At 50.0% G+C, this 23,548-nt stretch overlaps 8 protein-coding genes across 8 annotated transcripts; 6 read left to right on the top strand and 2 right to left on the bottom strand.

Moving 5' to 3' along the window:
- Positions 1 to 941: 941 nt before the first annotated feature.
- Positions 942 to 2,191, bottom strand: AKAW2_51216S (uncharacterized protein; the record flags this gene model as incomplete). Its single annotated transcript, XM_041691120.1, has 3 exons — positions 942 to 1,385; positions 1,439 to 1,784; positions 1,839 to 2,191. 3 exons carry the CDS (start codon positions 2,189 to 2,191, stop codon positions 942 to 944), a joined length of 1,143 nt encoding a protein of 380 aa, XP_041544637.1.
- A 2,329-nt stretch (positions 2,192 to 4,520) lies between these two features.
- Positions 4,521 to 5,350, top strand: COX23 (coiled-coil-helix-coiled-coil-helix domain-containing protein; the record flags this gene model as incomplete). Its single annotated transcript, XM_041691119.1, has 4 exons — positions 4,521 to 4,606; positions 4,844 to 4,951; positions 5,149 to 5,176; positions 5,309 to 5,350. The coding sequence occupies 4 exons, from the start codon at positions 4,521 to 4,523 to the stop codon at positions 5,348 to 5,350; spliced, it is 264 nt and encodes an 87-aa protein (XP_041544636.1).
- A 1,106-nt stretch (positions 5,351 to 6,456) lies between these two features.
- On the top strand, positions 6,457 to 9,754 carry AKAW2_51214A (MDM20/NAA25 family protein; the record flags this gene model as incomplete). The annotated part of the gene is made up of 8 exons (XM_041691118.1): positions 6,457 to 6,591; positions 6,692 to 6,967; positions 7,039 to 7,215; positions 7,323 to 7,663; positions 7,718 to 7,997; positions 8,051 to 8,795; positions 8,846 to 8,958; positions 9,008 to 9,754. 8 exons carry the CDS (start codon positions 6,457 to 6,459, stop codon positions 9,752 to 9,754), a joined length of 2,814 nt encoding a protein of 937 aa, XP_041544635.1.
- An 814-nt stretch (positions 9,755 to 10,568) lies between these two features.
- Positions 10,569 to 12,074, top strand: AKAW2_51213A (uncharacterized protein; the record flags this gene model as incomplete). The annotated part of the gene is made up of 6 exons (XM_041691117.1): positions 10,569 to 10,743; positions 10,810 to 10,829; positions 10,888 to 10,992; positions 11,058 to 11,440; positions 11,519 to 11,614; positions 11,699 to 12,074. 6 exons carry the CDS (start codon positions 10,569 to 10,571, stop codon positions 12,072 to 12,074), a joined length of 1,155 nt encoding a protein of 384 aa, XP_041544634.1.
- A 258-nt stretch (positions 12,075 to 12,332) lies between these two features.
- On the top strand, positions 12,333 to 13,669 carry RPL36 (60S ribosomal eL36 domain-containing protein; the record flags this gene model as incomplete). Its single annotated transcript, XM_041691116.1, has 3 exons — positions 12,333 to 12,557; positions 12,989 to 13,174; positions 13,586 to 13,669. 3 exons carry the CDS (start codon positions 12,333 to 12,335, stop codon positions 13,667 to 13,669), a joined length of 495 nt encoding a protein of 164 aa, XP_041544633.1.
- Positions 13,670 to 14,321: 652 nt separating this feature from the next.
- On the bottom strand, positions 14,322 to 15,905 carry AKAW2_51211S (putative UBX domain protein; the record flags this gene model as incomplete). Its single annotated transcript, XM_041691115.1, has 2 exons — positions 14,322 to 15,711; positions 15,769 to 15,905. 2 exons carry the CDS (start codon positions 15,903 to 15,905, stop codon positions 14,322 to 14,324), a joined length of 1,527 nt encoding a protein of 508 aa, XP_041544632.1.
- Positions 15,906 to 16,347: 442 nt separating this feature from the next.
- pup3 (proteasome core particle subunit beta 3) lies at positions 16,348 to 17,163 on the top strand (the record flags this gene model as incomplete). The annotated part of the gene is made up of 4 exons (XM_041691114.1): positions 16,348 to 16,350; positions 16,416 to 16,434; positions 16,491 to 16,945; positions 17,020 to 17,163. 4 exons carry the CDS (start codon positions 16,348 to 16,350, stop codon positions 17,161 to 17,163), a joined length of 621 nt encoding a protein of 206 aa, XP_041544631.1.
- Positions 17,164 to 19,554: 2,391 nt separating this feature from the next.
- Positions 19,555 to 22,502, top strand: AKAW2_51209A (uncharacterized protein; the record flags this gene model as incomplete). The annotated part of the gene is made up of 2 exons (XM_041691113.1): positions 19,555 to 20,545; positions 20,614 to 22,502. 2 exons carry the CDS (start codon positions 19,555 to 19,557, stop codon positions 22,500 to 22,502), a joined length of 2,880 nt encoding a protein of 959 aa, XP_041544630.1.
- Between the last annotated feature and the right edge of the window lie 1,046 nt (positions 22,503 to 23,548).

Genomic DNA, 23,548 nt, shown 5'->3' with positions numbered 1-23,548 from the left:
TATCTCAACAGCTCTTTAGCTCTGTCATAATTGGGCCACTTCGGGGTTATTACTGCAGTTGGTTCGAAATAACTTGCCCAGAAGTTATTCTAGTCAAGCAGTGAGATGGGGCCTGCTCCTGTCTCAACAGTTCTGATACTTCCGACAAGTTGGCCACCATCACCCTGTTCCAAATTAGTGCATTCGGTTCGTATGTCCTGGCGCTTCAGTGAACCTTACGTGAGTATGCAGGGTACAACTTATTTGAATATAATGTGATGGCTTCCATTTCTCGTGGCAATAACTAGGCCAGCGTGTCTCCATCGTATGACAGAAGGAACATGGCTAAATCCGCACATCAACAACCGTCTGCCACACTTATCTTATCTCCTCTACTCATACCCTAAACTATGGCTATCACCATCTAGCATTCTCTCATCACGGTTGTATAGATTGAATCACAGCAATAGACATGGAGCTGGAACGAAGTCTTATCTTCCAGACCCTTGGTGCGCACGGCTTCACCATGTTGTTCCTCTTCAATTGGCAACTGACTGCAGGTCATCTGCATGCGGTGCATTTACTAATACTTTAGCCAAGCAGCGCATGGCTTTGGCTTATGACTTTGTTCTAGCCGCTCTTGTTGCACTAAAGCGCTTGATAACTGCCTCAAGACCATCCACTTTCGGGTTATACCCCCGTAGCGGGTTACCCCCTACAAGAAGAGTGTCTCCTGACTATTTACTGATGTGTTTATGCAGGTTTGGATATAGTATGTATGAGACGGGAGAATATGGGAGAGGTTTGAATTGATATCCTATTCGATTTAGAAATCTTTTCTTTCTTTCGCGAGAATAAAATGGAGAGTAAAATGAGAGCGTTGGTCTTTCAAAGCCAGATTGAAGCGAAAGTGATAATTTTCAAATAACGAGGCTCAGCAGACGTAGCATTTGGTTGTTGCATCATTCGGCATCGGCAAGCGCCCGCTTACGCGAATGCTCGCGCTTCAAATCCTCCGAGATGAGATGGCTATCATCGAAGACGCCCTTGATCACTTTCTCGTCTTCCACAATTTCCTTATCCATATGTTCAAGGAAATTTATCTGCTCCCTAATGAAATTCTTGGCAGCACGCGTATCAAAAGTGCGCCGGGCTCTTTGCTGATCGCGCATGAGCCTATTGACGTCACGAAGACGCTCGCTAAGGAGCTCGAACCGGTATTCGGTGAACTGATGATACAATTCATTCAAATTTGAGATTGGGCGGACTGTTGTGAGAACGGTGTCATCTTTGACGGACGAGGCCCGAGGACGGAAGGACGTCACCATGGTGATTCGCTCCGTCGCTCCCAAAGCACGGAGTGCTTTGTGCTCAATGTAACGGCCTTGTAGGATGACCGCTGAACCCTAGGACGACTCATAAGCCCTGAGCTTGGGGGATCCAATTGTCATGTACTTACTTTCTGCGGTCCCCTTACTTTGACAATTTCGCCATTGCCCGTACGAAGGGCTGTTTCTCCTCCGATCATATTGGTGCAGTCCGACAGCATTGTCACGCAGACAAAGGGGTAGCTGTCAGTGTGCCAGTCGACTATGGCATCATCGTCGCTGGGCTTTACGGCAATGCCCTTACCCAACACCTCAGCTTTCTTCGGAGCATTATGCTTCTCCTCTTCGCTGTGGCCAGAGATGTTCACGTGTCCCAGCTCGAAGTCCATGACCGGGACGAGATCGACACCAGCAACCTTGGAGATTATGGCAAGAGTCTCTGGATTCTTCCAGGCATCATAAACAAATGGAGCGCACCTATTCCTATGTATCAGTCATGGCCTCCAATGGGGTGAAGGCTTCAATATTTACTCAGCTGCATATCCCCTGAGTTGGCATTGAGCGATCTCACTCGAGTACTTGTGGTTGGAATAGACCTCTTCGGTGAGGACTTCCTTGCGCATTTGCTCAATAGCTTCGGCCGAGAATAGTGGGAAGGGCTCGGAGACGCCAACAGGGGAAACTCCACGGCTGTTAGGGTAGCCGAGCTCAACCATGGTGTGGACCTTCGAAGGGGGCACAAAAGCCAGATGCTTGGACGGGTCGAATACCACATTGTTTGGCTCTGCAGTGGCATCTTCGATCTGGCAAGCCTCGCCGGCGATCTCGACGAGCTCATTAATGGCTGAGACCGGGCTGGCCATGCTAGAACCGACTGGGGCCATTGCTAAGGCTTGAGAGGATCCTGAGATAAAATTGGCAGAGAGGATGGTATTCGGTTACTTTGAGGGCGCTTAATGGTCTGTTACTTGAATGAACTGAGAGAAGCTGATGAGGAAAGAGAAGAGTTCAGGGGTGGCCAGGCATTTATACTCGAATCCAACAAACCTGCTCGTGGCAAGATCCGGATCCAAATAACTTCACTGTACGCTGAATCTTGACAAATCTGTGGGCTTCTCCAATATGTGAATTCTCTCTGAAGCTTGACAGCTGATAGCAAGCCCTAGCTATGGAAAAATACGCACGGTATGTTCCTTGGTCAGTGAAGGCATGTTAATGGATGCATGGGCAGATCGGAGCGTGCTAGTGGCTCGAGCATTGAGGGATTCCTTTTTCTTGGGGAATCTCTATTATGAAGTCCTCATATTCGGTGAGATCCTATGCGGCTGGTCATGAACATTAACTGGGCTCCGCTTTTCATACTGCTCGGTGGAAGCAACATGAACATCTTAGGCCTATAGCGGCAGCTGATGGAGATAGCCCGTGGACTGTTCCTGTGTTCGGTTTGGCACAGTGAATCCATAGCCAACCAAGATACCATTCTCATGATGGCCGTCCAATGTTTTGTTGGCCCTGGATTTGTCGGTGCTTTCAGTCACTGGGTAAATTCAGACAGAACAGACCCCCAATGGCAAGAAGTGGGCAGATAGTGATTGTGTCAACCAGTTTTGGAAAGCCAGACCAGGCAGCTTCCCAGCTGGTACTTGTGCGGCTAGCGCCGAGATATCTTACTACCTCATACCGATCCTGGCGCGTGCTTCTGAGTTTCCTGTTTTGAATTCCTGCTGCCAAAGGTTCGATTAGGGCACTCCAGGACCAGACAGGCACCGATGGATGTTATGGTTTGTCGGGATTGGGGGTTGAACGTATATTACGAGAGCTGCTAAATATCTACGCGCTAAGTCACTAGTAGTTGGGGATTTTTGACTTGATTCGGAATAAGTATTGGGATGGGTTTAATTTTCCAGCTGGGCAGGTTATTTAGCAAGCTGGTGTGATTATCAGGTAACAGAGATCACCCCCTCTCTCACAGCCTTAGCGGCCCTTGCGCTTTCCGCGCCCATACAGGTGTCATTTGATGTCTGTGGCCGATAAGGGGCATTTCGGAAGGACTGGCAATGGTCCTCGTATCCCGAAACGGGTCATATCCAAATGCATTCTTGCTTGACCCGATTAGAGCAACGGCACTGTAGATGCCCTCTGCGTGTGAGCAGTAAAGGTTGGAATACGTTTCGATAATTACGTCCACCGGCTGATTCGTATACCCGCAGTGGGTATGCAAACACAAATGGACACTGGGCTCATGATTCATATTATCTTATATTATACGGACGGTGTAGTGGGCGTGATGCATACTATCAGTGCTTGCATGTTTACAGGCTAGCTTCATTGTTCAACATTACTGTGATATGGCCAGATGGGGTTATCTCTTAGCATGGATGGGCTACCCAACGAAATAAGCAGAAATGCCTTGTAACTGCCCCATCCTACCAATAGCTTTCTTTGAATATGATTTTCTTCCTCGAATCAGCAGCCTTTATAGTAGCATGAGCAGGACCATGTGACGAACGGGAATAGAGTCGGACAAAATTTGCAACCAACATGTACGCAAAATAAAAACGCCACCAAAGCTCTGCTGATCATAAAAAAAAAGCATTAAATGTAGAATAATGCAGACGGGGGGAAAAGAAAAGCAAGCATATCCCGGAATGCCATGGCAATGAGCGGTAATCACTGCAGATGGCGTCCCAAACAGATGCATTACATGTCTTGGATTTGGTAATTGAGCCCCTCTGAGCTCGTAATTACTCTGGGCTCGATCTCCATCTCTCTGGTATAATGCGTTGATGGCTCCACACTTGCAGGGCGAAAAGTACTTGAGAGCTTATAGTCCATCTTTCAGAATGGAATCGCTCGCAGCCGACCAACCTCAAGTCAGAACTGAAGCATTAGATCAGAACCTTTAGCTTTTAGGCAGGATCCGTAGTCTATATTCTCTCAACCGTGTGCGACAGTCAACCGCATCAGTGGGATTCCATTTTAAGGTTCTCATAGTTCTCGGGGATGGATCTCCACGCCAAGACTGGCGGGTCTGGATTTTCTTCCGGTCGCTTCGATTGGTACAACTACTGCCATCCTTAATCCTCATCAACATTCAACATCTACCCGCAATATCCCGGTTATCTCCTTTCTTGGCTTTAGAGTTTCCTCCTCTCGCAGTCACCCTAACTCGCTCCGGATTCTGGCACTCGCCTGCTCGGCTCATCACAGACTATGGCTTCCCAATCTGATAAACAGCCAACCCCATCCGACCAAACCAATCCCAATGCTTGGGAGCGGGTGGAGCGGAAATTCACCAGGTATGTTTAGGCGTTCGCCTCTTTCTGATTCTCACCGTCAATGTTCTCCTCCTTTTTTAATAATAGAGCGCAATCACGCGCTCGAATCTTCGAGCTCTTGGCTTGACTTCTCTCGTGCTGCTCCAACGATTCAATGGTTTCCATCCATCAAGGGAGAGGGGACAAGGTCGATCTGCTAGCCCATGACACCTACTTGTAGATAAGAGTTCATTACTGACACTCACCTGTTGTCTTTAGCAAACCGGCAAGCGAATACTTTGACCCATGTCAAGATTTCGCAGATCGAAGCCTCAAGTGTATGAAGCGCAATGGCTTCGATAAGGAGATGTGCTCGGATTATTTCCAGTGAGTTCACCAATTCGTCACAGGCATCTCCTCGCCTTCTACTCAGTCGCTATGATTGGTTGACTTGCTGCCATTTGTCTCTGAGAAATTATATATGGTGCCGTCTTCTACCTGTCAAGTGGCTAGAGTAACTCCTTTCCGGAGTTGCCTGCCTTTTGTGGTTTATCTACCCCATAGACTGACCAAATGCTATCCAGGGCTTATCGGGATTGTAAGAAGGAATGGGTGAGCACGAACCATTACGCTTCTTTTTCTGCGGCCTTGCCACTCCCTTGCTAAGATCACCCCTCGGGGGACTGATTGCACGCCTATTCTTGGATTGCTTTCGGTCATAGATGGACTAACGCATCTCTCCAGTTAACGCAAAAGAAGCTTGGCTCGTCTGCAGCAAAACGCTAATTGAGGGCTTCTTGGGTTTTCTATGCTGCACTGGCTTGCATTCGGAACTGCCACCATCATAATCGCCCTGTCAGCGCGCCTGTATTTACCAGTCCTTCAATATCTTCTGAGACAGAACCATGTTCTCACTTATCTCTTGCTCTCATTGGTGTGCTACCATTTTTGTTCAAGCCCAAGGCCATCGACATGAATGCTACTTTTCGGCGGTCTCAGCCATGCACCAGCAAGCCGCTTATATGTTCAGTGACTTGACGAAAACTCTGTTTCCAACACCTGCTGCTGTTATCGGGAAAGCGATTACGATTTCTGCCATGATATACCTGGCCTTCCTTCACTATTCCCCGGTTCGTCTGTACAGTGGGGGAGGTCTCATTTGGTCATGATCCTTCCTGGCGTTCATACTGCATGGCTTCAGTCATTGGTCTGGCTTCTGCTATCTGTATAATATATGTGTCACTATTATAGTAACCCCGGTCCCAACTCTTGACTCACAATACCAGAATTTGTTAGCTTTATGATATCTATTGCAGCATCATTGTAGTCGTGTTGCTTCACCGAACCACTAGTGGTAGTATTAGTAAATAGAAGTTTGGACAAGCAAATAAAGTACTATCCTATTGAACTGAATTGGCGAAGTGTATACTCCGGGTTAGTTACTAAAATATACTACTACCGGTAGTACTGCTACCTAATGCTCTACAGAGCACAACATAGAGCTAACACCCTGTGTCTTCCTCCTCTAGCCCACCTTGCCAAAGCTACACTAGATGTCTCAAAGATCTTAGATAAAAATAAATAATGTTACTAGTCATACTTTCCATACTACTCGTGCACACTGATGGCTGCCGCAAGCATCAAATTCCCCGGCGGTCACCGCCTTCCCGCAGAGCTTCCCCGCCCACCAAACTCAGCAGAAAGCCGATAAAGAAAGTATGAGGAGACAGACACCTTAATTTCTCCCCTCATCATCGCCGTATATACTACCCCGCACACCGTGTGCTGTGCTTGATCGCGCAGCATACGTTCCTGCCCCCTTGTTCTTCTTATAATTAAATAGACCCCTGGGATCTGTACCCCTCCGACTCTCCGAGTCTGCCCCTCTCGTCATGTCCACCAGTGACGCCGTGTTTCATCGGCGGAACAAGCAGGTTCAAGATGCCATTGATGGGCAGAACCTTAAGCAGGCTCTTCAACTGATTGATAAGCGCATCAAGAAAGGCGAAGACACAAGATTCCTTAAAGTGGGTAATAATTCTCTGCTCTATTTATGCATATAAAAACGCTACCTTCAATCGCTTACCGTGGTTTTGTCAACATACATCTGCTAACTAATGGATAAAGGCATGGAAGGCAAACATCCTGTTCCGTCACGCCGACGACGCAAACCGTAATCGCGGTATCTCGGAGACCCTCGAATTATGCAAAGCTGAACCGCCCACAACGGATCTCGACACCCTCGATATCCTTCATGAGACGCTGGAGCGGCTGCCCAACCATGCGGACACACTGAGGAGTATCTGGGAGAAGGCCTCGAAGGCCAATTCGAAAGACTTGGATATTCAAATGAGATGGTTCGAATATGCGTTTGAAGGCGACGACTGGAAGTCCGCACAAAAGGTCGGTACGCTGCACGGGCATTGTTCATGGTTTCCGAAGCTGATGATTGTCTCTCGTTGGCGGATTCTTAGGCTGCTATGGCTCTTCAAAGTAACTTCCCAAAGACGAGGAAGTACCACTTGTGGGCCATCTTCCTTAGCTACCTCGTCTCCATCGACCAGGCTAGCTCCGAGGCTGATCGCAAACTTTTTGGAATGCTGGCCTACCGTATGATTTCGAAGGCTGCCGAAAGTGTTCCTTCCGATTCGGTATGTTCTTCTCCATTTCACCCCCGACCCCCGTTGGACGTTCTGTCCGATATGAGTCTGCTTCGATGGCTTCAATGGTGTAACAAAATGGTGATAATTGAAAACAGAAGGAATTGCTGAGCCCTCCCAGAGCTATCCAATCGGCCGAGGAGTTGCTATTGCTTATTAAGATCTTCGAATCCCAAGAACGTCATGCCGAGATTGTGAAGATCCTCGATAGCGAGAATCTTGGCATCAGCTCGCGCGTGATCCAGAATGACTGGTCATTTATTGGAGAGAAGCTTTCGAGCCTGGAAAAGGCTCAGATGTGGACCGACGGTCTGGCCTACACCAAGGGGCTGCTTGCGATCCCGACGAACGAAGCTGAACAAAAAGCTCTCCAGGAGCGTGACGACTGGGCTGTTTGGCACCTGCTCATTGCTGCAACCAAGAACATCAACACTTCAGAGTAGGTGCTCCGCTTCGTTGTGTGGCATATACAGCAGCTAACGTTATGCCCAAGAACCACGGATGCGACACGGAAGTTCGTTGACGAGTTTGTTGCGGCTGTACCGAAGTCCCGCAATGCGCAATTGGCTCGACTTGACCTGATGCACTGGTCCTTCCAGGCGGGTGTTCTGAAGGCCGAGGACCTGATAACCGCTTGTCAAGAGTACTTCGATCGCAATAAGCACAAGCTTTATTGCTTTGGCGATCTGCGAAGCTACGTTCCAACACTGGACAAAAGCTCTGTGTTGAAGTTTGTAGAATACGTATCTGCAAGCGCAGCTGGTAAAACTGATGTAAGTCACGAAGCTCGAAAAGGCTTAACTCCGGCTAACCCTTTCCGTTAAAGGAGGTTGCAAAGATCAATGCGCTCAAGTGCGAGTACTGCTTTTTACTGTCGGCAGACGAAAACAATGCATCCGAGGCAAAGGTTGAGGAGTTCGTTTCTCGTTGCCTGCAGGTCTATCGCGAAGTCGAGCGCCCCGAAAAGAGCTCAGCACCTTCTACTATCGAGAGTCAGCCCAGTGATGACTTGTGTCTGCTTGCGGCCATGAGCTTGATTCGCTTTAGTGGCGCATGGATTCCCGACAGCAGCGAGCAAGTCCCGGATACTGTTCTGATTCGCGCAGCAGCAATCCTGGAACGTCTTTTGGTTGACTCGCCTCATAACTACCAGGCACTGTTGCTTCTCGTGAGGATCTACCTCCGTCTTGGCGCAGGATCTCTTGCCCTTAAAACGTTCAGTAAACTCTCGGTGAAGCAAATACAGTTCGAGACGGTTGCTCATAACCTCTTCACCCGTCTCGCGACTATCCACCCGCACTCTGCACCACCAATCGAGGGAGCAGAGTACAAAGACTTCAACCCCCAGTCTGCTTTTATCCAGGCACTCAACTTCTACAAAACAGCCGATGTCACGACTGTTAGGAATCGTTCTAAGGGATTGGATTATGGAAGCTACTTCAACGTACAAGGCACCATTGATCTGCAGAAACGCCTTAAGCAGAGTATTTGCCGCAGAATGTGGGCTCTGGATGTGAGACGCATACAGCGACTGGCTGGTGGAGACCCTATGGGTCGTTACCAAGACATGGGTAAGTCAGGTTATCTTTAGTCCGAGGTGTGTTGCTCACACAAATAACAGCGAGAGATACATCACCTCTGGTCGACCAGCGTATTTTTGACGCATTCATGAATTGCGAAACGCCTGGCCAACCCACCTTTGAGGAGCGAATGCGCCTGGGACCCCTGCCTCGTGTAAGCTAATTCTCGTCCTGCGACCCGTGGATATGGCTGACCAGTCTAGGATCAATGGATCAAATCGTCAAGGATGACTGACCATCTGTTTGACCTTCTCAAATCTATGACTGCTCAGAAACCCGTCTCTGTGGAACCTGAGTTGCCTAGGTTTGAGGATGTTGTGGGACCTGAAGCGGAAGTTGAAATGACCCCGTCAGAGATCGAAAGTGCCAGGGTGAACCTTAACATTCTAACCTTGGCTTTGTTCCTGAACGGATCGAAGTCAGTCACCTCGGAACAGGTGGATACCTGTCTCACCCAAGTCGAGGAGTGGCTGGAGTCCAAGCTCAACGACGTCACTGTGAACGACGCCAATATCTCGCCAGTAATATCCAATACGGCAATCTACGTGAAACCAGAGGCCCCAACTGCTCCGTCCTGGAGGTACTTCCATAGCCTTTTCACGGTACTCGACTCGCTTAAGGCCCTGTCCCTTCTCTACACAGTTGGGTTGAGAAAGGGCACCAAGGGCAAGCTGCCGAAAGAACGTGTCGAAAAGTTGGCTGACAGGACACGCCAAGTCCATCAGGGTGTGCGAGCCAATGTTCGAGCCCTCAAGTCTTTCATCTCTGCTCCCGGTGTTCTCGGCTCGCTGACTGATTTGGTCGTGGCTGGTTCTGGAAGCGAAGATGGCTCCCAGCTCCGTACCGAGCTGGAAAAGACTCTGGACACAGCTGCTTTGGAGGTGTTCTGTGGCGAGCTGATGGAGAGCTGGGAGGAAGGTCTTGGTGGGGTGTTCGCCGTGTCTATGTAAAACTCAGCGAAAGCAGCATGCATTGAAGCGAGTCATGAGAATCAGACAATCCATCCTTAGCCAAGTTTTCCCATAACAATATAATCTATCCACTAATATCTTTCTCGGCGTGTGACATCCGCACCCAAGATGGCAATTGCTACGATCCGGGACCATGGGCAAGTCTGATATTTCGGTTTCAGAATGCTTCCCACATCTGTCGTACAGTTGGACCCCAAAGGCGCCATTGAGAAAAATTGGCATGTAAGACAGACGTGACCTTGGAGTTAGAAGAGCCCTCACGAGACCTGTATGTGAGAATGCTCATCTCTCTGCTACAACGAAGATTCGGTATTTCACTTTGATTCCGATCACGCACGGCTGTCCCATGTAACCCATGCCCTTGGGTCAGAAACATGGTCGATGAGTCTAGCGAATCGAAACAGCCAGTGAATGAGACGGTGAAGCACCAGGGTAAGCTCGACAAGCAAAGAGAGGGTCACACTAGCATTGCAGCGTAATTTCCCCGACCCATTGGCGTGGGCACTTCCACAACCCTCCCAGAGTTGTACCACCCACCAGTTCCCCAGCAGGTTGTGACGCCTTACTATCCAGGGGAAAGGGTTTCCAACTTCGTTTGGGACGAGTGTTTGATCCTCATGGCTAGCAAGGACAGGGTCCTGCAAGAACTAGTTACACCCTAGAATGTATCACTTTTGTCGCCTTGGGGCCAGGAACAGAACAAGGGTTATAAATTCCGGTTGTCGGCTTGGTAGGCCTAGTTAATGGGATTGTTGCTGATGTAGCTCTTTCCCTTTGTCTGGTGGACGAAACCATGGCTGAGGTCTACTTGAATGGAAACTCTTCTTCACCCTCTTATGACTATCGCTACTCGCATCAGCCTTGGAATGTGGTCACTCAGACGGTGTGTCTTGTCCTGAGTACTGGCTTTGTTGCCATGCGGCTGTATTCGAAGATCCATATCACGAAAGCGCCTGGTTGGGAAGACTGTATGTGGGAACTTGTTGTTATTCGTTTTGGGCTCGTTGATGAGGTGCTGATGAGCTGTGTTCTAGGGACTTGCTGTCTGGCTTGGGTATGGAACAACTCCTGCTTGCCGTATCTTACGCTCATGCCGCATCCCTACTACTTAGCTCGGACTGTTAGGTTTTGTCGGTATCTCCCTCGAGGCAGACAGACATGGAATCGGTGTTCATCAATGGGAGGTTGATCCCCATGATCTGAGTGATTTCGCCAAAGTATAAAACGACCCTGTCCAATCTAACTAGGCATATCTGCCACAGCTACTGACCTTGAGATATAGCTGATAAATGCATCGCAGGTTCTCTATGGGCCTCTGATATTCCTCACCAAGCTATCCATCTTCCTTTTCTACTTGCGGGTGTTCGCTCCATCTCCTAAGTGTAACCAGTGGTGGTTCATACAGATCCTGATGGGGCTGAACTTTTTCTTCTACTTGGCGGATACTATCGTGAAGATTTTTGAATGCACACCAAGAGCAAGGATCTGGGATAAGGCTGTCCCGGGTCGTTGCATTGACGCTGCCATACCTGTCCTTGTGACGTCCATCGTGAACGTCGTCTCGGATATCATGATGCTGCTGATGCCCATCAGATGTGTCTGGCGGTTGCAAATCACTTTACGGAAGAAAGTAGGCATTACAGCTATATTTGCAGCCGGTCTTTTGTGAGTTTGCCAGTCTGAATTGTTCCATCATGTTCTTCGACGACAAGTAAACAGCGCTAATTGCAACGGATAATATAGCGGCTGTCTCGCCAGCGTGATGCGTCTGCGTTGGAGCGTCAAAAACCGCAACACCACGGATAATACCTTCGATGCGTTTCCTGAGCTTTTATGGACGTAGGAGATGATACCTTTCCTTCCATCCTATCCATAGTGTCCTTCTATAGGGACTGATTCATATAACTAACCATGTCCTGCTAGAACGGCGGAAATAACCTCTGGAATTATCGCCAGTAGCTTACCGGCCCTGCCGAGCTTCTACAGACACATCTCCCAAAAAGCCAAGACACTCGTCAGGAGCATAAGCACCGCAAGTCTGACTACATTCAAGAGAAGACTACCCAGCACAGGCAACGGATCTGGGGCTCGACAGTCTGTTTCGCATCTTTCCTGGCATCCAAGTTCCGATCCAGGCAGATCCGAACTGGTACGGTCCGGATCGGACTGGGAGATGGGGGAGATCGGACTATTTCACGGAACGTTCTTCATGACTACAACAGGCACGACGGAGGGAGATGGGGAGAAGGGGTTCCACTCTAATATCGATGGGCTCCGGGTGGAGGAAGAGGGATGTTAACAACAACTGCCGAGGGATGGAATTCTGAAGACAGTGCAGGTGGAGATTGAGTCTGGGCCTGCTCTGAAAGAGTACGAGTAACAGTTTAGTATATTCTATGTAGAGTGAGTTGCGTATGAGAACGACGGAGATGGTGAAATTGAGCAGGATCTCATAGATGGAAACTCCGCATTGATCCAAAATCCCCATATATTCCTTAAACTAAACTAAACTAAACCCAAAGTAGCTATAATGGGTTGACACCTCAGGCATTAACACATGACAAAGGCGGGCAAACCAACCCTAAGCCCTAGTGCTCGCTACGCACTGCCGCAACGGCCAACCAAAACCCAGCAAAGTCTATCGCGATTCCATCCGCACCGACGCCCCTCGACTTCGACAACTCCCAGCAGCAACCTCCGTCGTCGCCAACCCGCAGTCGTCCCAACCGTCGTGATGGCGCAAGAACGTTCCGGAATCGTGGTCGGTCTGAACAAGGGCCACGTACGTTGTCCCCTGTCCTGAAGCTTGTTTTTTGAGTGTCCCGTTTTTGTCTTTGCGCGTGGAAAGATTTGGTCCGGTCGAGTCGACGAGATTTCAAGCGTGTGAGCGGTTTGCGGAAAGGTACAATTTGGATGGGAATGGAAAAGGAAAAGGCCGAGAAATTCGGGAGGATCTAAGAATTATATGTCCGGAGAAGGGTCTTTTTTTGTCTGCAATGCGGCGGAAGGATTCCTTTACAACGGCCCGACAAGTTCTTGACCTTTACATGCGACATGGGAAAGATTGGGAGCTGGGAATTGAAATCATCCGACTCGGCTGGATCATATCGGACTACTGCTGCTTTGATATCTCCAATTATGGGGAATTTCGCGGTTGAAATGCACAAGAAAGATCAAGGACAATCGGACTAACATGTCATTGATATCTTGCAGAAAACCACCCCCCTCAACACCCCCAAGACCCGGATCAGCCGTACCAAGGGCCAGTCTTCCCGCCGCACGGCCTTCGTTCGTGAGATCGCCCGCGAGGTTGTCGGTCTTGCCCCCTATGAGCGTCGTATCATCGAACTCCTGAGAAACACTCAGGACAAGCGCGCTCGTAAGCTCGCCAAGAAGAGAGTACGTTTGCCAATGCCTTGCCTTTGTTATCTGGAGGGATGGTATAGTTGGGAGGTTCGATTGTTTGCTTGTCCGCTTGCTCGCTCGATTGTCTCTTCGGATTTGGTCCGTTGTCTATGTGCATCGTGATTTTCGACTTCTCCACGGTTACGCTTGATCGGCATGTACGGACCCATCATTATTACCGGATATTACCTTGGAGAACAAACCGCCGTCAACAACCCATCCATCACCAACCGACCATGAATGCCAGCCTGAAACAACGAGCCAAACCGACGAAGCAAGCAACACGCCAACCACGGAACCATCGAGCAAAACGAGCAAGCAAGCAAGCAATCTGAACCACCAACCTATCCACTTCCTCCAACTCTTCTATACCAAAACCACCTGCTAACCTACAATTTCCTACAGCTCGGTACCTTCGGCCGTGGCAAGAGAAAGGTCGAGGACATGCAGCGTGTCATCGCCGAGGCCCGCCGCACTGGCGCTCACTAAGCTTTCCATTTCTCTCTCCTCGAATATCTCCTGTTTCCAGTTTTCTCTCTCTCCTATTAGCCAAGAATGAGATAACGAAAACATCCCACACCCAACCTCAAAAAATGAAATGAAAGTGAAAGTGAGAAACAAGAACATTTATGTTTCAATACATCCCTCTCTCTCTCTTCCTCCGAGTTGTAAATTAGCCCCTAGCCCCTAGGGCGCAATACGTGGTGTGCGTGTGTGAGGGATCGTGGCTGGTAGGGGCGCTTGACTTGATCTCAGTACTTCAGCCCCCACAGGCCTCTTTCACAAGTTTGTCTTGGAGGACTTTGGGGGGAGTCTGGGATCAAATGGACAGGAAAACAAAAAGGGAATGAAATGAGAAGGGTTTAGAAAAACGGAGTTTAATACAATACCACTGCACTACTGGGATTTTTTTCTTGTTTCGGATTGGTTTGCTTGTTGATGATGTTTTGCTTTTGGTAGGTTTATTTGCTCGTACTTATACTGTAGATGTACTTCGAAGGATATAATATCCGTTGGGGAATGAACGGAACTATGAGTTGGTATTAGACAGCCATATGACTCTCATTTGTACGGTACGTTGCGTAGGTTGCTTCTTGACATCAATCATGACTATTTCGCTATCTATCTGCTACTATATCATTCATTTCTTGCCCGGCAACTTCAACCACTTAGGCATTCCGCCCGGTTTCCGCTTCTCGCCACGAGCCCCGTCTCCGGTGCTTGTCGGCTTCGGCCTGCTAACTTCTGAGTTATCTATTTCGTCCTTGGGCTGCTCGACCTTGAGTTCCTGCGCGCGTGTCCGCAGTTCCGGTTTTAAGAGTTCCCGGCTTTGCCGGGCGGCCGGGGATGCGTTCGCATCCCAGGTGAAGTTAACCAGCACACGGCCGATCATGGCTAGATCCTTGATCAGCAGCTGTTGGTCTGAGTCGGGGATAATGTTTTGAATGTTTCTCCCCGGCTGTCCTCCGCTAGATGTCTTGGGGAGGGAGGATGTAATGGTGAATTTCTCGCTGGCAAATGGCGCGGCAAGACAGTTTCGAACGAAGTCGTAGAGTGACTTGCCCGTATCTTCCTGTCCGAACTTGGCCACGACCTGGCTTTGGTCTGGTAGGCGCACTTTGACATCTACTTGTGTGACTGCGGCGAGTCGTTCCTCTTCTGCAGCTGCCTTGGCGGCGATTTCGGCATCCGTTGGGAGCCGTTGGGGTCGGGAGGTTGCGTTCAGTCGTCGTTGATGTGCCTGTGCGTGTTCGATGGATGGGATGTAGTCGGTCTCGTTGTAGTTTGTTTGTGCGGACTGAGGTGTGGTGTTGGAGGGGGGAGAGAACACAGTTATCGGGCGGGAGAAACCAGTTGGTACCTCGGTGGGTTCTGCAGCAGGCGCATCAGATGTAGGAGCAGTTGGTAGGGTTTGTTCAGTGGTTGAAGGTGCCTCGGATGTAGATGCGGGCTGTTGCTGTGCCTCCTCTTCTTTGTTGGATGTATCGGCCTGTGGTGGTTGCTCTGTAGGTGCAGGAGGCTCTTCGGCCTTGGGGGTCACGTCGTCGAACGGTTTGAAGTAGTCCTCAATCTTGACCATAGCCTCCTCCAAGGGTTCCTCTGTACGGCGAAAACTCAGCCGCAGTAGCACATTCCCGTTATTGAATCCCAGCTGTGCCAAAGACTTCTGCAGATCAGTGAACGAGGACAGTTCCCGTTCCATAATCTGAACGACCGGGGTTTCGTAGTAGAGTCTTCCTGCGCCTTCATTGCCACTAGGGACACTTCGTCCAGTCAGATTCCGGGTTGAAGCACCTCCAGCAACCCCAGCCTCGAATTTGCGCAATACTAGCCATATTGTTGTCGTGCTGGGGAATTTATCCAAGAGTCGTCTGTTTGGGGGTGCCCCTCGTGCTTCTGATTCAGGCAGTTGTAGAGCGACGGTGACGACGGAGGGCGAACGGGAGAGCTGAACCAACTCCAGCTTTGCGCCGGAAGTGAGCCCAGAGAGGCGAAATACCAATGAAAGATCGAGCTCTTTACCTTTGTATCTTGACAAAAGTCGTCAGTCTTGTGAGCTTCGTAAGATGGGTGTAGTTGATGCTTACTTTAGTCCATGTTGGCTGGCATCCACACCTAGCTTTGTACAAGCTTCTTGTAGAACATCAGTTAGATGCTTTCCAGGTGTCGTCTTGATAGTAGCTCGTCGGGCTGTTGAATCAAGAACCACGACATGAGAGCTCATGATTTAAGAGGGATTGGTGTTGCGGGGCGGGGAAGATGAGGTTGAGAATAGGACAGAGGAAATGGCCGTTGACTGGCTTTTTTTTTGCAGCAGTGAGCGACTGTGTAATCAGCTTATCTATTCAAACCCAACTAACAAAAGTCTAGACCAGTAGAGTGAGAGAAGAGGATGGGGAGGGTGAGGGGAAATGGTTGTTCAAGGCGGAGGGAAATGATTGTAGGCAGCGGGCGCAAGCGTCATCGGGAGAAGCTCGGCGGCTCCACGCGTTGCTGGCAGAGCTTCAATCACTCCTCCATCCATCCATCCTCCGCCCATCTTCCATCTCCCATCGCCTCAACCCTCCCTCTACACGCTCGCATCTCCCTTTATCTCTTGGAACTTAACCCGGAAATTCGATCTCAATTCTATTCCGAGCTTCTAGTTGCGCAATTCTTTGTTAACCATGGTATGTGTGCTGCGTGACCCTCACCTCTTCCTCGAACGAACCTGGCTGACAGACCTCCTCCACAGAGTTCCCCTTTCGATATCAGTATGTACTAGCTTCGCACAGCTTACCATTACAGCTACTAACTCTTGGATGAACAGATGGCGGTGCCTGCGTCGCCATGGTGGGCAAGGACTGCGTCGCAATCGCCTGTGATCTCCGGTTGGGTATGCAGGCCCTGACTGTCTCCAACAACTTCCCCAAGATCTTCAACTACGGCCCCTCTACCTTCCTCGGTCTGACTGGTCTGGCTACCGACGTGTCAACTGTGTCCGACCTTTTCCGGTACAAGGTCAACATGTACCGCCTCCGCGAGGAACGGAACATTGCCCCCCAGACTCTCGCCAACCTGGTCAGTTCGTCGTTATACGAGAAGCGGTTCGGACCTTTCTTCGTCAGCCCCGTCATTGCCGGAATCAACAGCACAACGGGGAAGCCTTTCATCTGCGGGTTTGACAGTATCGGGTGTATCGATTTTGCGAAGGACTTCATTGTTAGCGGAACTGCCAGTGAGCAGCTCTTTGGTACCTGCGAGGGTCTGTGGGAGCCGGACTTGGTAAGACTCCTCCCTCGTGAAAAAAGGAAAAACGAAGGTGGTGATGTCGAGTCTGTACTAACACCATGGTGTAGTCTCCCGAGGACCTGTTCGAGACCATCTCGCAAGCCTTGCTCAGCGCCGTCGATCGAGACGCCCTTTCCGGTTGGGGTGCACAGGTGTATATCATAGAAAAGGACAAGGTCACCAAGCGCCTACTTAAGGGAAGGCAAGATTAGATGGCATTCTCTGGAGTATAATTGTTTTCTAATGTCACGCCGTTCGTCTGTTTAATTTACGTCCCTCAACATGGAATTTTGCTGTTGATAGCAGTCTCTGGCGCCAAATGTCTCGACTCAAAGATACGTGCTGTCGATAGAGATTGACCAAACAGAAAATGAGTATTATGAACTATGATCAAGCCCTGGATAGCCATGCTTGGGGTCTAGACTTGCCGCCTAATACATAATAGGCCGAGTGAAGGGTACGAGCTACCATGTGTTTTACACCCATCGGCTCCTACCTTCGATGTCTGGCCCGTTGTTTGATTAATAATTATAATGGGCTTGAGTAATACGACGTAGCTCTTATCACAACAGTAAGAAGGGTTTCTTTGGCTTATTGCGCAGGTAGTAGGCATCTACATACCGACGGCAGATCAGTCTTCACACCCTCGCATGCTGCAAAGCACACCCCCGGGGACCAATACCTTGATTCGAATCAGACCCTCGAGGTCTAGTTTTTGGTTCTATTTTCCCTTTTCCATTTTCTAGTTTCCCACTAAGGGCCGCGTGACGGGAATAGCTGCTGTACGCTTTAAGGAAGTTTTATGCCGTGGGTTACCCGGCCCGTAGATTCGTAACCCTTCCGGTACAGTGGAGACCTCATACGTACAATGTGAATGCCCGGATGGCACAGTTGCATAATGGCATCTGCCACCCCGGTCGAGACCTCGCTGTCCGTGCATATCTGGGGAGAAAAATAGAGAGTGATTGGGAAGCCAACTGATGGGAGAAAGAGGAACATAACAGGTTAGTTGGTAAGGATGATTGCAGGATGAAGATATGATGCAGAAGTCGTAGGAACCGATCGGGTTGCAAACGAGGAAGAGTCTGGGTAGAGTCTGGGTCGGGAGGTCTCCCGGTGACAGTTAAGAGCCAGTGAGAAGGCTTGGTGACGATGTTGACGGTCGTCACTCATCAGACGAAGGAGGGTCTTCTACCTCCGTAGGCATCTTCATCCATGGATCCTTTCCCACTGCTGGCGAGGTACCATGTGCAACCCACGAATGCTGAAACTGGGAAATTGGTCCCGGAGCAAAGTGAGAATAATTTATCCTTAGCCAGAGTGTTGCAGTAGTGTAAGTTTAGTAGGCAGGCATGCAGAGATAGCCACGGGGTCCAAACCGGTGCTGACCTCCCCCCCGGTCGATCGCAACCTTGAATCCCCTTTTTCCCCATTTTGTGTGATCCTTCAGTCATCCTGGACTTGGGATGCCCCAGAACCTTTTTCGCAAAGCCGGGACAAGTTAGAGTCTCGAAAGCCAGCGAGAGCCTGGTGAAGGGGAAGTCCAAAACTCGCCAGCATCTCGCTCCGTTTCAGCCTCCCCGCGTCTAGACCTGGCGATCGGCCCAAGTTGGCCCCATCGATTTCTCAGGCTCGCTTCTTTCCCCTCCTCATCGTCCCATTCCTGGTCGCTCCATCTCATCCCGGCCTGGATTCTCTATCTCGCATTCCGTCACTCTTCCTTCCTCCTCTTCCTCCCTCCCCCCAATCCCGTCTCCATCTCCCGATCTCCATCGCCCCTATCCCTCCTCTTCTACTGGCCGTTTCGATCTGGCATCCTGGCACCCCTCTCTCCCCCATCCTTCCCTCCTGCTCGATCACCATCCGCCCGTTCACCGGTTGGTCTGTGCCATTAATCTCTGCCCCAGAATTTGACTCGGCCAGTCGTCGAGGGAACGCTTCTCAACCATCGCGATAAGAAATCGAAAGACGGATCGATCTTCAGGGGTTTTCAGGAACGGGAAAAGGAAATCCGAACAATATAGCTGAATCCGAAGCATCCAGCAAATCACCTACAGATTCTTTCCAGCGGAGAGAAAAAGCGGAAAAAAGGGAGATTTCTCCCCCCTCCCCCCCAAAGCAACAGAACCTCTTGGTCTTCTATTGACCAGCTTGCACCCTAATATCCTTCGAGTCACTCATTTTGATCCTATCGGAGGATAATATAATTTCCAAGGCCGGTGCCTGCTCTTTTGCAGAGCATCCCCCGCGGTGTAGCTCAGCGTGGGCTTCATCTTTTCTATCGACCCCAAAGTGATGTATGTATTGAAGAGCCAGAGCCATCTAGGACGGGCATTGTGCTTGGTAGCCTCCTTCTATCCCTACTACACACCCTGCTGGATTGAATATAGCTAACGTGGCTCCTGTTTGACTGACAATACAGACCGAAAGCCATGCGCTGTGCCCCTTCCAACAACCTGGGTCTTGATTCATTGATATCTTATCAATCCCCCTCGGTAACCTGGCGACCTCCCATATTATCATCCAGCCCTGTATCTCCGCCTTAGATTTGGTCTTTAACAGCAAATCGAGGGAACTGCAGTGCACCCACCATTCGGCACATCATGCCCGATTCCGCGGAGTCAGAATGGTCTAAATCCTTTGCATCCGGCCCAACCATGTCGTTACTTCCGTGCAAATCTCAGGTTCTTCCGGGCGATGCGTCCGCATCTACTTTGCGCGAGGACGATGCGCAGGCCGATTCGTCCGGTCGCAGATATATCGGAGCGCCTCAGAACGTGGCAATCGACCGGCTGGTGAAATTGAAGCAGGATCTTCGAACCCTCGGATCGGAAAAGTTTTGGAATCATCTCATGGAGAATATCAGTTCGATCTGTGACGCTCAGTACGTGTTTGTTGCTCGCAAGGCCCGGGAGGACGAGTCGGTCAACGAAATACGAGGCCACAAGCCATATTTATTCGGCTCGGCATTCTATTACAATGATGGGTACGAAACTGCAGGCATGCATCGCCACAGATACTTTGCTGGCGGGAATCCCCTGTCCCATATGGATCACGAAAAGCCCTGTTTAATCCCGGAGAATTTGGGCTCCTACATATCGTTCGATCAAGATCAGCTGCCGTTCGCTGCAGAAGGCTATCTGGCTGTCCCCCTGTTCTCGGAAACCAAATGTCTCGCATACCTTGGTCTGATGTGGTCGGAGTCCGGATTGAAGAAGCGCAACCTTTCGTGGTCGTTTCTCGAAATGATACTGTATTCTTTGGAAGATCTGGTCGTCCAGCACATCCGTGACGATCTTGAAGCGGCAAACACACAGCAGGCGAGCAACAGCAAGGCTAGAAGTATGTCTGCCAGCCACGCGATTGTCGAGGATGCACACATCAGCATCCCTCATGGATTAGCCGACTTTGCCTCTCACCCTTTGAAGCCTTATGCCCGGAGTTTGTCACATGAACTCCGCACGCCGATGCAGGGTGTTGTCGGGATGCTAGATGTCATGCATGCCACAGTTCGCGAAGCTATCCAGGACAAACCATCTCCGAAAGCGGGGTTCGTTTTCCGAACACTCAAGGAGAGTATCGAAATGGTTCAAGGTTCGTGTTTCGTCCATTCTTAGATCCCCTTTTCCGAATACTGACTCGCATTTTTTTCATCTTTACAGATAGCGCGAGACGGGCGGTCGAAGCAGCAGACAACGTGGTCCACGCCTACGACCTGAACATGCAAGTCCCCAAGACTCCTCAACTCGAAAGAGACGATTGTTTTGGTGGACCCGTTCAAACACCATTGAGCACATGCGACAGCCGGCCAAGTGTCTTCGTCGAGGGAAGCAACATCACGGTTAATCCGTACAAACGACGACGGAGTAATCCGCCAGAATGGAACATCGGCACAACACCAAAACAGAAGGCCCCACGCGTCGTGTCGCCAAAGGGACTTTCTCCCCGTAGCGAGGAAGTCAAAAACGCCGTCCACGAAAGCGAGAAGTTGATGAAAGCCGCCCCTGCTCATCAGATAGAAGCAGTAATGGCCAATATGGTCAATCCCCGACCATCGCTGGCAGTTCGCCGCTCGGCACCGCATCTCCTGTTGGAGGGCATTAACGTTAATGTTGTCCCCGCGCTGAGGTTCACCAAGCTTCGCGATCTGCTCCGTCTAGTGATCAATGAATCCTTGCATGTTGGTGGTCGGCCTGACTTTGCTGTGAGCAATGCGACCGACACGGGGGAGAAGATTGAGATCCGGTCACGCTCATCAAACGGTGAAGTGTTTTCCAAAACCATCAATTGGTCGGTCGATCCCGCGCTACCGGATACACTATTTGTGGATGATCGCGACCTGGCCAAGTTGATTTCGTGCGTTTTCCTCAATGCGGTCAAGTTCACCAATAGCGGTGTGATAACCGTGTGTGCCACCGTTGGCCGCAAGACCAACGATGTCTTGATCGCTGTGAGGGACACTGGACCTGGAATTCCAGAGGCATTCTTGCCTAAACTCTTCAAGCCGTTTGCTCGGGAAGACACATCTACCACTCGGAGTAAGGATGGGCTAGGACTGGGTCTCCTTGTAGCCAAGGGTCTGGCCAGGAAAATGGGCGGCGACCTCACCTGCGTTCGCTCCTGCACCACCGGTCCCGACCATGGCTCCGAGTTTGAGATCAGAATTCCGGCCAACCAGCCCGATCCGACATTGGCTCCTCCGAACAAGCTGTTGACACCGCCGCAGCTCTGCGATCCTTCGCGCATGACCAGTGCGAGCACCTCAACGGTAGAATCGTCGTTGCTGTCGCCCGCGCTGCGAACACCGAGTCAGCCGATCCAGCAGCCGTCACCTAGTTTGACTGAGGAATCGTCTGTGACGTTGACCCCTGCGCGTTCGGTTCCCCATTGCAAGTCCATGCCACGCCACATTAATGGTGACACTCATGACAGTAAACTTGGTGAAAAGCATCCACTCACCTTCCTCGTTGCCGAGGACAACAAGATCAATCGGCGTGTATTGGTTCATATGCTGAAGCGCCTTGGCTATAGCGACATCTACGAAGCTTGTAATGGAAAGGAAGCGGTCCGCATCATGCAGGAGGTTCTAGTCGCCCAAAGCACAGCAGAAGGCCCCTCTCCCAAGCTCGAGAGCACGGCAGACGGGTTTCCGATCCCCAATCCTCCGAATCATCGCAAGAAGATGAAACCGGTGGACGTTGTGTTGATGGACTTGTGGATGCCAGAAATGGACGGATACGAAGCCACGTCCAAAATCCTTCAGCTAATAGATGAATACCACGGTCAAATCCCCCCTAATTGTCGGCCTGAGCAGCAGCATCCGCCTCCCATAGCGACGCCTGCAGCCCATCAGCCTGTGGCGCCGACGGTCCTTGCCGTCAGCGCTGATGTCACCGACGAGGCACTCAGTCGCGCCTCGAAAGTGGGCATGAAGGGCTATATGACCAAGCCGTACAAGCTCTCGGATCTCGAGCGATTGATCCTAGGGTTTTGCAGTGATGCCACGACCCCTGCCGCCAGACAACCCGACGACTCGACGATGAATACATGACATAGATACATACTCCGGTCTTTTCAGTTATTGATTCCCACCCCCCGCTTTATACCTCATTTTGTCTTTCTGTTTCTGTTGTTGTCTGCCATTGAATCTTGATTGGATCTGGTACCACAGCATGGGCGCTGTTTCTACTGCAGGGAGCAGCTGCATTAATGTTAGAAGAATAATTATTTAGTGCTGATGTATTTACGAGCGATCTTCTGCATCCTTTATGATCAAATGATGACTGGGGGCAAAGATGGAAACGCACACGTTTCGTCCAATTTGAAAGAATGCAATGATTTTTGGATGGTCCAACACTTTGAATGAAAGCTAGATAGAGAAATTTCGCTGTTACTATCTATACGACCTTCCCTCCAATAAGCACTAACTTAGTAGATTCGAGCCACCTACAGTAGCGAAAGGAAAGACAAATCATCCTTTGGGTTGACATAGCCGAAAAATACTTAGTATACACACTAAACATCCATTTATAGTAGTAGCCAAGAAACCCTAGAAAACTCCACGACAATCGGGCTTTTCTGTCTACGTCTTTGATTGTAAGCTGGCATAGCTGTCAGCACAAGTGCCGCGTATTATATTCTGTGTTCGAGGAGGCAGTGTTGCGATGGCTCTAGTTCGTTTTGTTGTAGGACTACCTCCAGGAACTAGCATATTTGTTGGGTTGGTATAGTACACTGCTCTGCTACTATGCCTCGGAAAAGCATAGGCTGCGGGCTGCAGCAGAGCAGATGCAACAGTGGGATCTTTGGATTATCTTCTGGTGGTTGGGACCAAAATCAGTCTAATAGGAGCTGTTGCTACTATGAGATGAATAGATCGGAATAGCGGCATGAAAGAGAAGAGTTGGTTGATGTCGTGAACTGCTGTGGGAAAATGAGCATAGCCATGAACTCTATACTCTTAGTGCTGAGTTGCTTGCACGTGGCTTGTGTTGAATTGGGAAAGTTCTCAGGCATACTTCAGTTAATAGTAGAAGTATGCCAGTGAAGGGTTTGCTGGTTGGGGAATCCAATTCTGATAGAACAAGTGATCTTAGA

Source organism: Aspergillus luchuensis, chromosome 5 (genome assembly GCF_016861625.1).
Source record: "Aspergillus luchuensis IFO 4308 DNA, chromosome 5, nearly complete sequence".
NCBI lineage: Eukaryota > Fungi > Ascomycota > Eurotiomycetes > Eurotiales > Aspergillaceae > Aspergillus > Aspergillus luchuensis.
Note: the sequence above shows the minus strand (reverse complement) of the source record. Positions and strands in the feature narration are given on the sequence as shown.